Source organism: Rhea americana, unplaced genomic scaffold (assembly GCF_003343005.1).
Source record: "Rhea americana isolate MKP2758 unplaced genomic scaffold, rheAme1 scaffold_69, whole genome shotgun sequence".
NCBI classification, from domain to species: domain Eukaryota; kingdom Metazoa; phylum Chordata; class Aves; order Rheiformes; family Rheidae; genus Rhea; species Rhea americana.
Genome location: NW_028186856.1, coordinates 1,528,144 through 1,545,708, shown reverse-complemented (window position 1 = coordinate 1,545,708; position 17,565 = coordinate 1,528,144). Strand labels below are relative to the sequence as shown.

Here is a 17,565-nt window from a genome sequence, read left to right as displayed (position 1 = left end):
CCACAGGATTTAATGCAATTTACAAATGAGATTCACCAATCATTGCAGCAGGAAGACAGATAATGACACCTGTTATGTCAAGAAAATATCAAATAGTCCGGATTCGTTTACTTGTATGGAAGAGGCTTCAACCCTAACCACCACCACCCACCCACCACTCACTGTCCTCGCAGCTTGTCCAACCTAAAGCGTACTTTAAGGATAATGGTTATCACATCAAGGAAATTTTCAGTCCATGCAAAAGGGCATGCCAATGGCAAAGAATATGAAGGGATATATTTTAATATTCATAGCTTGATTTCAGCCCAAAGTTGTAACGTTGCTGATAATAGCAACTGAGTCCATCAAAATGCATTTGACAATCTAATACATGGTAGATTGACATACTCAAAACCAAATCACACCATACACTTCTACTGAAGTTGTCACACTCTATCCTCCCAAGAGCGCATGACATGCTCTGTATTCCAGCACAGACAACACTAAATAAGCAGTGAAGTGTCAAATTTCACATAAAGGGTAAGACAATTCCAGTTTCAAGACAAAAAATAGCAAATCAGGTTTGTAAAATATTTAATAGAGCAGTTTCCCAGAAGACTCCTGACCAGAATCATAACCAGACTTTTAAAAAGTATATATATTTTTAGATCTGAAAATTTGTCTTTATTTTTTACAAAATGGATTCCAGGAAGTTTAAAAGGCAGTATCATAGAGGACTTAGGCGCAGAAATCAGGTGTAGTCATTTGAAGCATTCAAGTAAGAATATGGTAATATAAATATTTGAAAAGCATCTTTTATCATAAAGGTTCAAAACAAAATGTATAACTCATTCCAAACTAAAAATTAAGTTTTATAGCACATATTTCCCTGAACAGAAAAAATAAGTAACTTTTGAAATATTTCTAAAGGCCTGAAAGCTTTTTCCTTGGTTAGTTACATTAGAAGACTTGCCTTTCATTAAATTCCTTCCTTTCCAAATACGGAAAGTATTACATCAGTCCACTGTTAAAACAGACAATATGTTGCAAATTAATTCTGGTATATGTTCCAATAAAGCCTAAAGTATAAAGGTGCTGAGGTGGCTTTGAGTTTAGTAGTCATCTCCTCTGCTGACAACTTCTTTGCATGTTGGGCGCAACAGTATAGTATGCTCAAACTGTGCCGTGTACGAGCCTTTAATGTCGCATAAGGGAGGATATGGATCCACTATACCCAAGTCACACAGATTCTTCAACGCCATTAGGTATTTACTCTCTCCCAGGCGATCTAGCCATCTGCGGCAGAAGGCAAGAGTACCGAAGTTTTCGTTGATAACGTTTAGCAAGTGTTTTGCTCTTGGAAGTCTGGGGGAGGAAAGAGAGGAAAACATCTGACTGATAGCAGAGGTATCGCCACCAAACATTCACTACAGGAAAAAGCCCACCAACTAAGAAAAGTTTTAAATTTCAAGGTATTTCAAGACTGCAGTCTTGGGATGCCTTTCTACATCAATTAAAAGTGCTGTCACAAACAAAAGTATACCTTCCCATTGCAGAAAGATATCCTTCAAAACAAACCTGAATGCTGCCAAACACACTGGCCAACCTTTCCAAACAGAAAAATATTAAATTATGAATATATCCCCATCTAAAATCCCAAACAAAACTAAAGGAACAGTTACCTTAAAGGTTGATTCATTTTATAGAGAAAAAACAGAATTCCTCCTGATCCAAAATGCTTAATATTCTAAACTTATTCAGGAATAAGCTTGGTAGTTAGAACTTTGAAGTTTTACTTTTGAAGTCAATTTTTATTTCTAACCCTAATAGTCTTCAGTTCCAAAAATATGTTGCATTTCTAGAAGTGCTACTACTTAATGCTTTTATTGGCATTGCTTAATGGAAACTAAAAAATTAAAACTAGTTTTATTTTACAACAATACACTAAACCAAGGTCTTACAAACCACAAAACACCTAAACAATCAAAACAGATGACCTGAATAGTTTAATAGGACTTTTCCCAGAATATACTGGTGTGCCACAATCTTTAATAAAGATGTTGGTAAAGGGGTTATTATATATTTAACGTATAATAATATACTATCATACACATATTATTAATATAACTATTGTAAAGCTTATTAATGACACGAAAATTTAAAAACTACTTTAGATTTGTGAAGGCATCATGTATGTATTTCATTTCTATATTCTTTGGAATATTTTGTATTATTCCACATTTATAATCAGAGCATAGTACACACAAATGCTTGTTTTAGAGCATTTTGTTGTTTTATAATAAKAATATTACTATCAGAGGACCGTTTTTGAGTCCTCTTGACAGCCTTAAAATTAGCACAGAATTGTGCCATATCAAATCTGAACTATAAAAAGGTGACAGCTCTAGTGCTATATAAGAACAACAACAAAAATCCAACCTTATTGGCACATGCCCAACATCAAAGTTCTTCATATAATGAGAACACTCCATATCATCATGAACAACACCCTTTCCTGTGCTACCAAAGGTTTCTATAGCATATACTTCACCTTCCTACAAAAAAAAAAAGTTACAATATGAAAATAAGTAAAACGTTGCTGTTTTGATACAATGATCTCAGTATTACAACTTATGCATACAATAAATTAAATGTGAATCAATGTAGAGAAAACAATACAGTAATTTCACACAGTGGTAAAGTTAGTTATCTCCAAATAATCAGATATTAATAMTGTTTTATTTATTTCAAGCCATAAATATCAGCATTTTTCTAAACACACTATTTCTCAAAGTCATTGCAGTTAAAGTATTGACAAAGTGTATTATCTAAACACAGCTAAGAAACTACATTCTGCTGCGAAATATTTGTTTAACTGGAAATAGTTCTGTACTATTCAGATAAAAGTCCTAGGAAATGTGTAATGTAGATATAGCAAACATGTTGATTACAAAGACTTACTGCACTGAAGCACTTTCTGCTCAATTTCTGCAAGAATTTTCTGGTAACAGCTGCTAGTATAAAAACTTAACCTGCTCATTTCCACTCCACAAGATGAATTTCTTCAAGAAATGAAGTTGATATATATCTGCAAGGGCATTATCAAAATTCTAGCCAAGAGCGTATTGAAATGCCATTATATAATCTCATTTTTGCCAAGCGTATTCACATATCCCAAACAGTAGGACTGTGAAAGGAGTTTAACAGGACAAGGTATCAAACGTAAACTGAAAAATACAACTGCATTTATCTGTTAATCAGGCAACTTCAAAAGCCACAATCCCCAAATAAGAATTCATATGGAAAACAGTAACATGGATTTCCAATTCAAGATAAATTCTTAAAGATGCCTTGAATACTCAACTGATTTAATTAAATCGTCACCAAAAGAGTCACTTCCCACTGACTTGTTCAGGAAAAAAAAAAAAATCCCCTGTCACAAAAATTCACTAAATTGTATTCCGATATTATAATTAAAGCAGTACAGTAAGAGTCTGGCAGTGCTCTACATTCTTCATAGGCTAAACTCAGCCTTTAATGATGTAAAATTGTGTCCTAAGTAACTCATAGAAGTTAAAGAAATTTTTAAAAAGTCTTCTCCCCAGTGTTTGCATAATCAATTAAAAACAGTCCCCAAAGCTCTGAAATCTTTAAAATTTGTTTAGAGAATAAGTTTTATACTAATAATGTAGCAATGATAGATGACGTACAAGACCTAGGCACTCACAAAGTTAAAACAAGGTCATGACAAGCTTTTTCCACTTTGCTTTCCTAATGCTCTGTAATCCTTTCTACACACTCCTAGAAGTAAGAGGATAGTTACAGCTTCATCTTTTTGCTCACATCATTAACCAGGTGATCAACAACTATAAGTTTTGGGTGATGGGAGTGAGCCTACTTAAACAACAACAAAAATTTTTCCTAGTCCCTTTCTGCTCCTGTTCAGCTCTTGAAAGTTTTGTTTACTTTGAKAAGCTTACTTAATGACCATTGCTGAACCAGACTTAAAGCTTCTTACCCCATTATTGATCTTCTAAATAAAACTTATCTTGTCAGACTCCAAGCTTACATCAAAATTTTAAATCGATAAATCTGAGGTTACGTATTTTAATGCTGCCTTTCTCTGGCACAATTTCCCTCATTATGCAGTGATTTCTCTTCCTCTGCTCCAAAATACTATTCAAACCACATTTTTCATCTAGCTTCTCACACTAACTAGAAATATGCTCAATTATTTTGCATCTGGAAAGAAAAACTGCACTGGAAGCTTTTCAAGGAAGAGATGATACCTAATTGTATTTGCAAAATGTCAGTCATAGCCACGATGCTACAGAAGTATTTCTCAACAATAACTTGAATAAGAGAAGCTTGTTATTTTGTCTTTTTAATTACAGAACAAACAGACATAAAAAAGGTGAACGAGTGGCAAGTCCAAACATCTTYGGTGGCACCTCCAGGCTCTCAAGTTCATCCCAAAATTTGAATTCCTGTCCTTTTTTCCTGTTCCTAGGTGTAACATTGCAACACTAAGTAATGCTTACATATTCAAAAGTGAACATCCAAGAGTTTCCTTAAGCACCACTAATGCAATTCAGATTTCAAGCTTTTATAGTGAATTTCCAAGACTCCAATTTCAGAGTGTTAGGCATACTAGTAGGGGTAAACAGAGAAACCCTGAGCCACTGAGATGGGAAAGTCTCAAAACCAACTGCTCTTTCACAGAAGTACTGCAAAGTAAAGCAAGGTTGTCTTCTAGTGTTATTGTTCACCAGGATCACAAATAGTACACAAGGAAAATACATGAGGAAATATTTCCTCATGACATTTCAAAGTGACATTTACAGAAACTTAACAAAGATTTAAGAACATTTTTTACCTCCATTCTTGTTGCTTCTCCTCCTTTCACAATGGGCACTGTTTTTCCAGCGTGTATCCTGTATGGCCCAATTGAGTGTCCATTCAGATTGCGAATTGGTTTCACTTTTGGGGGGAAAAAATACACAGGTAATTCCCTAACAAATGTTAAATCCATCAATGCAAATTACTCTATTAGCCCATTCTAACAGTATGACAGTGACTCTTCATATTGCAATACTGCAGAGGGGCTGAACAGCCCTCCTGTACAATTTTAGAAAAGATACAAGTTAATTTCACATACTGTATCACAGCTTCATTATTCAAGATTAGTAATTCCACTAATAGAAAATGTTATCAATAAAGTCAAATAGCAAATATCACATTATTTGTGTATTTTAAAAAACAGTTGTTCAGCTCTTATCTGATAAAGATACAGCACTTAGAATATTTGCAAGGATAAGCCAAGAAGCACATTTCCCCAGAGTACAGCAAATCAGGTAGAAACATGTATTTAACCAAGTTACTCATATCATGCTTCTTGTACAAAGGTTTTTTCAATACAATACAAATAAATCAGTATTTGTACAAACATTACATGAAGATAGCTATCCTCACTTAAAAAAAAAAAAAAAAACTTGCCTTGATATGTTTTGCCATCAATTTCAACCTCATAAGACTCCATAACCTCTTGGATGGCCTCCCCAACATCACAGAGACGCACATCTATTCCAGCACACTGAAAATAAGGTGAAACTATAAATGAAAAATTATTGCAAAGCTTATTTTAAAAGACTTGGTAACTTGTATAATGATCATACCTTTATTCCAGTGTTAGTGGCATCCTTTACTGCTTGTAATAGTCTGTCATATTTTGGATTGAATGTGACTGTAAAAGCGCAGTCAATAATACGACCTGAAATCAACAGAAGTTAATGAGCTTCACAGTCTCTGTGCTGAAGAATGTTTAAAAAATATATTTAGTTCATAAGCAAGTAAAAACTAACCACTAATGTGCGTCCCAAAATCTATTTTGCAAATATCGTCATACTGTAGCACTGTCGGATCACCAGCGTTGGGAGTGTAGTGGGCGGCACAGTTATTCAGAGAACACCCAGTAGGAAACGCTAGACCTGCGTTTAGACCATTTTCTTTTATCAGCTTACGTGAACAGTCTTCTAGTTTTTCACTAAGGGCAGGAAGGAGGGAGAAGAAAAAAAAAAAAAACACAGCAGTTATCCTTAGTATATTTTATGATAACTTTAATAAATTAATCCAAGAATAAAAATTCAGAAAAATAGTCAAGCAAACGTACTTCTAAAAGTATTTGTATACTAACTAGAAGGAGACCCTAAAGCGGAAAAAAAGTAAGTACAAGACAGTGATCTTCAGCTGTGTTGCTTCTACTTTTTCCTTAGGCAAAAAAAAGCCTCAGTCTTTTAATCTAAATGTAAAGTACACATATTTTCCAAAGTACGTTTAATCCGTTCTACCAGAGAAATAGAAGTTGTATAATTAAAGCTTAGGGGAAAGAAAAAAAAAAGTTATAGCCTAGTAACTGTGAATGTGAACATTAAGAATGTGAATGTACACTCCTTCCATTCATCCAAAATTTTTCCAATTAAAACATTTTTTTTTTTTTTAATTTCAAGCAGTAGCTAGGATAAAATAAAAATCTATGAAACTAACATTTGTCCTTGGGTTTTGTTTTCTCTRCTTTCAAGCTTTTAACCATTGGAAAGCTACAGATATAAGAACACTAGTGCATAGTCCTACAAACAGTTATAGTAAATAGTGTAAAGACAATAAATAGTGCAACATACTCTGATTCCATTTAAGAAAGCTATTCATTCAGAGTAGTCTGAAAAAAATAAAAGCTTATTTTATATGACAAGTCCCCATAGTCTGAAGTATTCTAGGAAGAAATGTCATGTTTTGAGAAAAAATTTAGAGCTTTTAACTAAAACAGTCGAGCAGCAGAATTTAACATGAGAGATTTGTTTCAGCCAGTCTAATGATTACAAAAGACAGCTGTCTTCCACCTTCCCTGATGGCATATTATTTCCTTCCATTGACCTCACACAGTTACTCTCAGTCAGCTCTGATTAGCTTTCTTCCTATCCTGCTCTTGTCAGCACAGTCCTTACTTGTATCAGGCAGAAAGCAGCTGATTTTTGGATCTGTGCATATCTGGCCAGTTGACATTAACTCCAGATAAACTGAAGGATGGAAAAAGAAGTAAGAGTCAATAAAAGTTTAGGCTAATTATTCTCTTTAAACTTTTACCAAATGAATGTTTATATTAACCAACTTGTTCAGTTATTTATGATCTACTGGAGATTAACAGGAAGAAATGTTTTTGCATTTCCCCAGAAACATCAGCCAGTGAGGACGAAATATAGATAAAAAGCTCCCGTCTTGGGACTGAGTGTGTCCCCATGCAGTCTGCATGCCTCTTCCCCAACTTCCAGCCTCAGGCTGCACCTGCACTGCTAATCCACATAGTATTTCACTGACAATTCTGGCAAAGGTTGAGKTTTTTTTGTTTTTTGTTTTATTTTAAACAACTGCTATTGCTGCTTCTCTTGGCATCACTGGAGAACTTATATACAAGAGTAGGAGAAGAACAGAACAATTAAAAAGAAAAAAAAAATCAAGCACACCTACTTAACATAACTGAAAGCCAAGTTTGAAATTCATTATCATCCCAGGCCCTGTAAAGCTGCATAAACTAATAATACGTTAATAGAAGAAACTAAAAGGAATGAATTGAGGATACTGGTTGAGTGCTTTGAACAAAAACCACTACAAAACTCCTGATGCAAACCATTRAGTACACAAAATTGAGATTCCCTCTGAGGAAGGGAAAAAAAAAAAAATCTATAAAGGTGGTCTTTGAGAAGCCCTGTGTCCTCACCAGATTTCTATCATCGTCATTCCAGGCCTTATCCAGCTCATAACGTATTTCCTCACTTGTCTGTGTGCCTCTGCAGCTTCCCGAAAATCATTCCAGATTTCCTCACTGGCTTGATCTAGTGCCTTTTTTTCTTCACTAGTTGTTCTCCAAGCAGCAGTACGCCTTTAAAATAAATAGTGTTATGAAAAGTTATTGTAACTTTAACTACAGTAGTCGTTACAATACCTAACGCAGTGCATAGCAACTATGACACTTGCTGGGAAATGACTTTGTTCACATTCTCTCTGTATTTGCTGGACAGCACGTTAACATTTGTTCCAGGAGAACACCACTTATTTTGGCTCTTTGATAGGATCATAGAATAAATACAAAAAGTTTTGAATAGAAGACTAAATACAAGATTACTTTTGAATATTCTTTTATTATGCAAAAAACACGCAAGTAAGGTTCCAAGAAAATACATAATTTAAAGCACTCTATCCACTGTCCGAATTTAACTTAAAAAAATAAACCCCACCTTCCTATAACTAAAAAGTAGGTATACAGTTTGAATGGTGAAGCTGGAGGCCCTGTAATGACACACACACAAAAAAATGTAGTGACAATTCAAATAGCTCTGTGCATGCTCTGCAAAACAAATACTACTAAAACCAGTACAAATCTGCAAACTCCTATCCTACAGATAGGTCACTGAAGGAAAAGGACAATGGACAAGATAGACTGAAGATGCTGAAGTATCCTGCAACTTGCTCTCATGTTTCTGAATTTCTAAATTAACTTTCATATTTAAGTGGGCTGATTCCAAGCTAGTAACARAATAAATTAAAGGATAACTGTCTGAAACACAGAAATGCAGTTACCTCTTTCATGTAAGCCCTCTGCTCTAAGAGTTTCCTTCACAGCCAAAGAACAGGTGCGAGAGTGAGCCAAGAAAATATGCCCTGCAAGTTTTCTGAACTTATTTTGAACTGAATATTTATACAGTGTGAAGAGACCTGCATTCCTAAAGCAGACTTAAGAAAATAAAGGATAACAAGCTCTTCCATAACATTTTTCTTAGGATGACCACAGGATCCGAGTATTTTGAGACCCTTCTGCTTGCATCCCCTGAAATTCCTCCTTTTCAAATACCAGTGGGGAAAAAAAAAAAAAAAAAAAAAAAAACACACCCTCCACAGTTACTTTTCTGAGAAGTTTCCTTACTCTGTGAGTATCCAGTAGCAAGAGCTGCAGGGAGAATTTCAGCCATCAGTCAAGAGACCAAAGTGCAAGCTCCAAAAAGTTGGCAGGGAGCTGTCCTAGCTCCATCATACTATATTCCCAGTGCATATTCCCACTATAGAGAGAATTAGGGGGCAAAACAGAGGTCTTTTACATTAAAAAAAAAAAAATGCACCAGACCCAAAGCTGTTTGCTGCYGGAGTTGTGCCACTGAGATCCAGAAGCTCAGGAAAAGGGGTCACAAGAAATGGGCCTAAGCACTTCAGGAGATATGAAAATCAAGCGAACAGACACTAGTCTGACACCAAACACCAAGACCTCTAAACAGGTACACGAGTAGATAACAAGCCTTCCTGAGAACCGAGTTTCCTCATGTGCTGGCTTCCATGCAAGCCAGTGTAAGAAGTTCACCTCTTGCTCCAAGCCATTTGTTCCCASCTTTACAGTCCAGTTCACAGTCCTCATTTTGTGCTGCTACCTCTCTACAGGATTGTGCTGTAAATTGGATTTTAGTGATCCAAAGCAAGAATCCTAGATAAGAATTCCCCTAGATTATTTTAACCCACATAACAGCACAGGGGCAGAAACAAACACCCAGCGATGTGGGGCAAGAATGTAAGCCAGCAAAATACTCATATAATGAAATATTGCTTATAGACTTTGTCGTCCGTGCAGAGTCATTTCAAATTCAGATGTCTTTAACAAAGTGCAAATCTTCAGACAGAACTGAAGATGAAAAAAAACCCCAGCTGTTAAGTCTGTTGTCTATATATGTACCAATTCACTATTCTTCACCCTAAAACTGAATGAAATTGATTTTATTTCAACTTCCCACACAAAGTATAATCCTAGGTTGATGAGAGGCAACTTTTAAAAGCATGTGAGGGTTAAGAATAAAAGAGAAAAAATGTAAGTGTAGGACGAAAACAAAAATGCTTCACAAGCATATAAAATGAAACTATTATTCAGAATAAGAAATATTCTGACACATGTCAACTACTCACTTAAGTAGCTGCTTATGCTATGAAATCCTAAAGCAGTACATAATTTATTATTTAAATTAAAAAGAACAAAACTAAGCATATATTTGCTTTAAATGAATTAYAAAAATAAATTTTCAAGTGCCTTAGAAGAATATGTTCTTCTCTAACTATAGAATATTCTTGGTACAGAAAAGATGCCCCACTTAAAAACACTTAGAAAAAGCTTATTTTAAATAAATAGTAGTAAAATCAGAGTAAACCATTTAAACTTCAGTAGTTGGCTGCATAACTGAGGTGTAAAAATTGTACATGTTGTCTGTTAATAAATTAATATTTATGGATGATGTGTTTGTAACAATTTCATTAAAACATATCATTCTGAATGTGGCATACATATGCATATGCAAACGCTTAGTTCCTAAGGACAGAAAAAGTCTTTTCTGGGTCAGCCCTTCAAGACTACCCTGTGAAAGTCCTACCATTAGCATGTTAATATTGTACAATCAAACAAGGCAGTCATTTATAAATAAATACGAACATGTCTTGTGATCAAATTGGAGTCATTAAGGAGGGGGGGAGTGTTCCACAAAAAAAAAAATTAATCTCACAAAACTGAAATTGCATCATCTGTGAACATCCGAACATATTTTATAGGATGTACTGAAATCTTAACTATGTTGCTTACACTATCAGAAATAGGCCCTGGCTTTATACAACCCATAGAAGTTCCAAAAATCATTTGATCCTGGGAAAAAGAAAACACTTCTTGAAAAATAAACAATGCTTTCCAAAATATTTATATTTTCTACTTTTTTGGAAGCTATCTGAGTTTTGATTCAAAACTTCCTTGGAAGTCTTCAGAATCAAACTCAAGTCTTTTCATTCAGATTTTCATGCAATTCACACTGATTTTTCCCTCCAGTCAATAAAAAGTGGTCTTTCATAATACTCCTTATATATATATGAAAAGAAACTCCTTGAGTTTGGATGGTATAATCTAGTTCCTAACAAAACACATAATGAAACAGTACCCTGTGAAAACATAAGGATGCCAATCTCTGTTCTTGTAGGCTACTAGAAACTGTTGCTTGTTCAGTAAAACAGCACATTATTCACACATATCTCTATGAATTGTGGAAGACAGTTTTAGTGATCCTATCTACATAATCAAAAGATAAAGAGAAGCCAAGCACACAATATAACACTTAAGCTTTTTCCATTAACTTCTCTCAGGCTCTGAGACTGACATGCCTCTACCAAAAAAGCAGTGAGGAAAGCTATTAGTTTCCAGTTCTCAGCAGACATCCAACTACAAGTTTAGATACAGATAGTTTGGATGTTTTCTACACAGAAATATTCTATTATCTTCCTTTTATTTCTTTATTATGACCTGAAACATCTCAATTATATTCCATTTTTATTTATATCAAATGAACACAAAACACGCCCCATAAATTTATATAATGGGGGTAGGAAGGAAAGATTAACAGGCAGGAGTGAAGACTTGACTTTTAACTGGCTCAAGTCACAGCAACAAATTTCGTTCAACTGACTTACATAGAACATCAATTTTGTTTTTGATTAAGGTTATTAAAACAAAACTTATTTGTTCTACCTCATTAATTTTAAGACAATAAAACTATTTTCCTGGCAGGTTATGGTCTGGCACCTCATTTATTACTGGCTCACATCCCCCTAAGTTGGGAAAATTATTTAGTAAACAATTTTTTCAACAAACGTAGCCATGTTCTCAGTTAATCAGCAATAGATTTATTCACACTCCGCAATTGCCACACACTACAGTTGCCATCCAAGTCTCTTTGCACGATATATCTTCCCTCTAGGTATATTTTACTTCTTTAATAAGAAAAAAAAAAGTCACTGGAGATGCAAATATGGCTCAGCTATCTTAAAAAAGATATACTAGAAAGATGTAGCTATTTTATGATTTAAATCCCTCTCTATTCCATACTCTGACAGACCATGTGAGAAAATCTCACCCAAAACTGTTGTATAACAGTCATCTTGCTAAATTTTGAGCCTTCATACAAGTTTTTTTTCTTACAATCTCTTAGTGCCACGTTGGTCCCAAGGTTCCCTGTCTCAGGGCAATTCTGCTCATATAGCCTGTACTTTAATTAAGAGTAGATAGGGAGGAACATTGCTGGCCTAAAGACTTTTAGCTGTTAGATGATCCAGTAAAAAAAAAAAAAATTACAAATCACTTTGTTTATCCATTTAGTTGTRTATTAACAGTTTGCAACTCTGCACTTGCAGATGACAGTATTTATTTTTTAAGCTTCAAATACTTACCCATCCTGTGTTGATGGATATTCACATTCTTCACCCTTTGGGAATACATTGCTGGGATATAGATCACATATTGGAATAGAAGGTGGATCTGTCTGGACCTTTGCTGTTGAGTATAATTTAAGAAAGTTTTACAAATGGTACATTGGAAATTTTAAGTACTTCATTTCAACTGTAAGAAAAATTAAASAACACAATTTAAGATCACCTTAGTAGGATTTGGGCTTTTACCCAGGAGACATCACATCACAATGTCCTCAAATGACTTCATTTTGTCAACGCTTAAAGCTGGCATCCCTGAAAGCTGGCATTCAGGGATACCAGAAAGAAATTTCAGCTAGACTTGGCCTGAGAACCCAAACTGCATCCCGAAGTTTGTTTCAATTGCCACAACAGCACTTTGACAGATTTTACTGAAAACTCAAGAAGAAGAAGTCTATCTTTCTTTTTTTTGTGCTCGATACCTACGTCCTTTCTTCTTTTTCTTCTTCTTCTTTTTTTTCCCTGTTGCTCCATCTCCTTCACCATCTCCATCTACAGGGAAAAAAAAGTGCTCAGATGAACGTAAAACAGACAGAATCAAACAAATTTGAATGAGATGCAAGACTATCTGAGACTATCTGGATCAAACACTTCTTTTACTTTGGAAGATTTAAATCCAATGATTTACCGATTTATTGTAAGCTCCCAAACGTGTAAAAAGAAATGGATTAAAAAAAAAAAAAAAAAGGAAAGGAAAAGGACAGCTAGAAGCTGCCACCAAGACACTAGCATTTTCAGGTTCCTTCCCAGACTGAACACAGACATAAGAAAACACTTCTTAAAGTATTGCTACTAGATCACCTTTCCAATTGCCTCCTTAGTGTTAATGACCCCAAATATATCAGCAATCAGAAAAAGAGAAGCTTGAAGAAAAAGTTTTCAGTAAGTCTATTTCAGATTTGTCTGCTCTTAATTTACCCAAAGAGAAGCTGGAGCGCGTAAGGCAGAACCATATTAGATACTACAGCTAAAAGCTAGGAACTCATGCTTCAAGCCAATCTTCTGATGCCTTATCTACAGGTAACTTTAACACTCATCTGGAAAGAGAAGAGAAAAAAAAAAGTAAAGATAACAGCAGTCAGCTCAGAATGGAGCTATATTTGGAAATACAGGAAAAGTCACAACCAGCACTGGACAAAACCAGTGCCTACAGGCGGTATCACTGCAAAGCACAGTATGCAAGCAACAAGAATCAGCCAAACTACAGAACGGTCACCTTTCAGAGATGACAATATCCCTGTGGTCATTATGTCTGACTACCTTTAACACTTATTTATCTCAATAAGATACTATCTAACAACACCTTCTGGAGCTAACCATGAGCCAATTTCAAAATGTGTATGTACTAGCCAGCTGCATTTAGAACACTGCAATTATTTAAAGCAAACAGTAAAATTGTAAGAACTTCTAGAATCAATCAAGGCAAAGTACTGCTGTTGTGAATGCATTTACACAGAATCCTATATTTGTTATTTTTTAAACAAATGTCCAGCTGTTCCTGACACTAGATTTTCAAGCCTTTTATGATGGACAATGTCATCTGAATTTTATAAGGTAGTGACTCCTGTAATCCTGCCACTGGGGCAAATTTCAGTAGTGCACCCCTCAAATTCCTATCAGCATTAAGTATCTCATTTTGAAATCTTCAAAAAAGAATTTGCAGGTGTGTTTTGTAACTGCAATTTAGTTCAGACTACCAGGCTCCATTAACACGTTTACCAGGCAGTTGATTAATACTTAACAGCATATATGTGTTTCGTTATAATATATAATACAGTAACTTTACCACATTTCTCTTGACCTTGACTGTGCTCCAACCATTCACCAAGAAATAAATCAGACATGACTCCAGTTCATTCATCAAGTGATTTATGGGTATTTTTAGAACCCTAGGCCAGAACTACAAATGCCAACAACATTTCTTAAATTTTGTGTGTTGCTATTTGCTTATTATGGCTTTTTCATATGTCACTGCACGTGAATCTGCCAATTAGCAAGCCAGACTAACTGGGCCTATGCTTTCAGATCCTTGAAGACTGCTGCAGACCAACTGTGATGCCAGATATGTAACTACTGCATCTGACTAACACCTCATTCGTCTTCAGGCTGTTTAGCTCACATTGAAAAAAATGTGCACCAAAAAAGCAATCTTTTATCTTTGTGAAACTGAAGCCTGTCGTTATGCCATTTTGGTATAGATATTCAATTAAACTGTAACTAATTTCATGCACAGATGTTACTTATCAGCACATTTTAATGGTGCGGTGAAAACCTGGAGAGCACTTCCTAATCTCTCTCATCTTTCAAAAGGCGTACAATGTTATTTCTGAGATCACTCAGCTAGGAATTTTATTGGGTAGAGGGAAAAGAAAAAGATATTTTGTTGTTTTTACTCTAACTGCAGCACCATGTCTTAAGCAATGCCTCTAAACCCACAAAATTATTAGACAGCAAGTGGCAAAAACTGGTGCAGGCAATAACACACAGTAGTCTTCAAAAAATACGAGAGCAATTCTTCTGCAAAAATATTGTCCCTTTTTTGAAAATATACTCATGTCAAATGTGGACAATAAGATTATTATTTCAGAGATATTAYTTTAAATTTTCAAAAAAAAATCTTAAATAATTGCTAATGCTTGCACTGTAAAAAGCCTATGAGAACATAGCACTTCATCTATGAAAAAATTACTTCTCTTGAAATGGAACGGCAACTATTTTAATCATTTTCAAACATGCTCTTCACTGCAAGAATTTTTCACTATCCTCCTCAATACTTCCTGGCTTAGTTGCAAGCAGGGTAAAACATACATTGTATTAACGTAACTACCTTTCAACTCTGTTACCTGAAATACATCATAAGAATAATCCATCACTATATAGTTCTAGAAATACTAATTACATAGAACTGGGTACTATACATAGATTAAGTATGTTGGCATATATAAAATGATAAATAATTAATCATTTCAGGTTTTTCTTACTTCTACATCTAATTTTTTAATATCCTGGAATGATGAATCCCAGCAATAGTCTGCCAAAAAGTTTTCCGAACAAAATGAAAAGAAGTATTTCAGGATGCTGAGCCAAGGTTAATTTTTAATAGAAACCACTCCTCAAAACAAAGACAATACAGCATTTCTACCTGAAATACCTACATAAGAGACCCATCTAATCTGGATTTCAGTACTAGACATTTCCAAGGTATTGTTTAAAATTTCAGTTGTGTAGCATTGGCAACATGTGAGGTGTATGCCTTGCTTATGTATTAATCCCTCCACACTTCAGTTTTAATGAAAAAAAAAMCAAGATTATAGAGAAATGTTTTGTTTCAAGTAATTTTTGAAGATTAAGATGGTATATCATTTAAAATGCATTGTCTCAAATTTCACTGCATGTTTTGTTTAAAGTCAAGAATAAGAACTCAATTTGAAACATAAACTTACACTGCAAATGGTATTGCAAGTGAGAATGATTTATAACTTGCCTTCTCTGAAGCTAAACATTTCTCCACAATAAAACCATAGCAAAACAAGTCTTTAACAAACCTGTTACCACATTTTTAAGCACATACACATACATTATACACACACATATACACATATAAAAGGCTGAATTGTTACCAAAAAAAGATATGCATAGCATGGTTATCTTATCTTCCCTAAAATCACTGGAGAAGAAAAAAAAAGAAAAACTCGGACACCTGTACAATGTATGTTAAAATGGGAGTCTGAAAAAAGATTGAAAGTGGAAGCGTTAAAGGAAAAAAAAAAAGTTACACTTGCCTTCATCATCATCATCTTTTTCTTTCTCTTCCAATGTTTGTTTATCCAACTGCTTTGCTACATCATCAAGGGCATTTTCCATTTCTTTATCTGTTTCCTGCCCTGCTCGTAAAATTAAAACATGACTTAATAGAGAAGTATAGCTCTATGTTTGTATACAATAAGCTCTAAGTCTGTACAGAAATACTGTGCTTCACCTCATCCAACAGATAACAGAGCATGTCTTTTTTTCCCCAAGCCAGTCCAGTGTGTCAAGTGCACAACCGTAGGGCCCAAAGTGACAGGTGCCATTACTAAAACTTGAATATAAAAGTGACATTATCCAAACACTTCTGATGACTTTTTTCTGCTACAGTAACCAACTCTGCTCACCTTAGCACCAGTTTGCTCTAGTGACATAATGAGGGTTTAAAGCAGATAATTATAAACACATAGTACGATCATCACTAACTGCTAGCTTGCTAAAACAAACCCAAGCCCAAATCGTAGCTCCTTTGCTCTATTTGCCCAGACTTGCTCCAGACCTCTCCGAGAGCATGGGAGGGGTACGGAGACACCGCCGTGCGGGACGGCTTTTCAAGCAGCAGTTTTCCGCCCGTTCCCCCTCAGGGCAACGGAGCGTACGAGGGACGGGGTGGCTTCTCCGGGGCGCACAGCAGCGGGGAGCACCTCCCTCACGCCGACCTGCCGGCTGCTGAAGGCCAGGAGCAGCCTCCTGATGCCGGGGGCGGGGGTGTAGGAGCCCCCCTCGCTGCGGGGGCCTCCTCAGCCCGCACAGCCGCCGGGACAGCGGCCTCGACGGCGCCCATCACCCCACCGCCAGGGCGCACGGCAGGCCCTCACAGTCCCCCCCCGGGGCGGCAGAAGGCCTCGTCCCGCACGGCTGCCCCCCCCGCCCCAGGGCCCCGGCCCGGCCCTCACCCCCGGGGGCCGCTTTGCCCTTCTTCTTCTTCTTGCGCTTCTTCTTGGCGCCCTCCTCCGCGCCCAGCCCCGCCCCGCCGCCCTCCGCGCCGTCCTTGTCCTCGGGCTCCGGCGGCAGCTCGCCGTTGAGGTGCTTCTCCGCCTCGGCGGCGGCGCTGCCCGCCGGCCCCGCGCCCGCCATGTCGCCGCGGCCGCGCCGCCTCCGACCCACGACGCGAGAGAGACAGAACGGCACTGCCCGCCCTCGCTCTATGGTGAGCGCGGGGCACGCCGGGAAGGCTGGAGGACTCCGCCGGGAGGAACCGCCGGCTGTCCCGCCCCCCCGCCCTGTGCGCGCGCCAGGGGCGGGGCGCAACGGTCGGGGCCCAACGGTCGCGCTCCGTGTGGCGGCGGCGGCGGCGGCGGGGGCGTGGTGTTCCGGCGGCGGCGGCGTGGTGTGCGCGCTCCCGGCAGCGGGGCCGAGGTGGCGTTAGCCTCCCGGGGCGGTCCCGCCATTTGCTCCGGGGCTTCCTGTCCGGGCGCCCGGCTGCCAGTCTGTGCCTCGGGTAGCCGCGGC

At 37.1% G+C, this 17,565-nt stretch overlaps 1 protein-coding gene across 1 annotated transcript; it reads right to left on the bottom strand.

The window, feature by feature from the left end:
- Positions 1 to 556: 556 nt before the first annotated feature.
- METAP2 (methionyl aminopeptidase 2) lies at positions 557 to 17,250 on the bottom strand. Its single transcript, XM_085321241.1, has 11 exons — positions 17,010 to 17,250; positions 16,089 to 16,190; positions 12,733 to 12,798; positions 12,268 to 12,370; positions 7,751 to 7,912; positions 5,841 to 6,022; positions 5,655 to 5,749; positions 5,476 to 5,572; positions 4,856 to 4,959; positions 2,419 to 2,534; positions 557 to 1,344 (listed from the first exon to the last, which is right to left on the bottom strand). The coding sequence occupies exons 1-11, from the start codon at positions 17,188 to 17,190 to the stop codon at positions 1,092 to 1,094; spliced, it is 1,461 nt and encodes a 486-aa protein (XP_085177367.1). The 5' UTR covers positions 17,191 to 17,250; the 3' UTR covers positions 557 to 1,091.
- Positions 17,251 to 17,565: the final 315 nt, after the last annotated feature.

Excerpts from the sequence above, each read along its gene's own strand:
- METAP2 (XM_085321241.1), bottom strand. The coding sequence starts at position 17,190 with ATGGCGGGCGCGGGGCCGGCGGGCAGCGCCGCCGCCGAGGCGGAGAAG. Across the intron at positions 12,371-12,732 it reads GAAGAAAAAGAAGAAAGGAC|CAAAGGTCCAGACAGATCCA; the intron begins GTAGGTATCGAG and ends TATACTCAACAG. Across the intron at positions 6,023-7,750 it reads ATGACGATGATAGAAATCTG|TGAAAAACTAGAAGACTGTT; the intron begins GTGAGGACACAG and ends TCCTGCCCTTAG.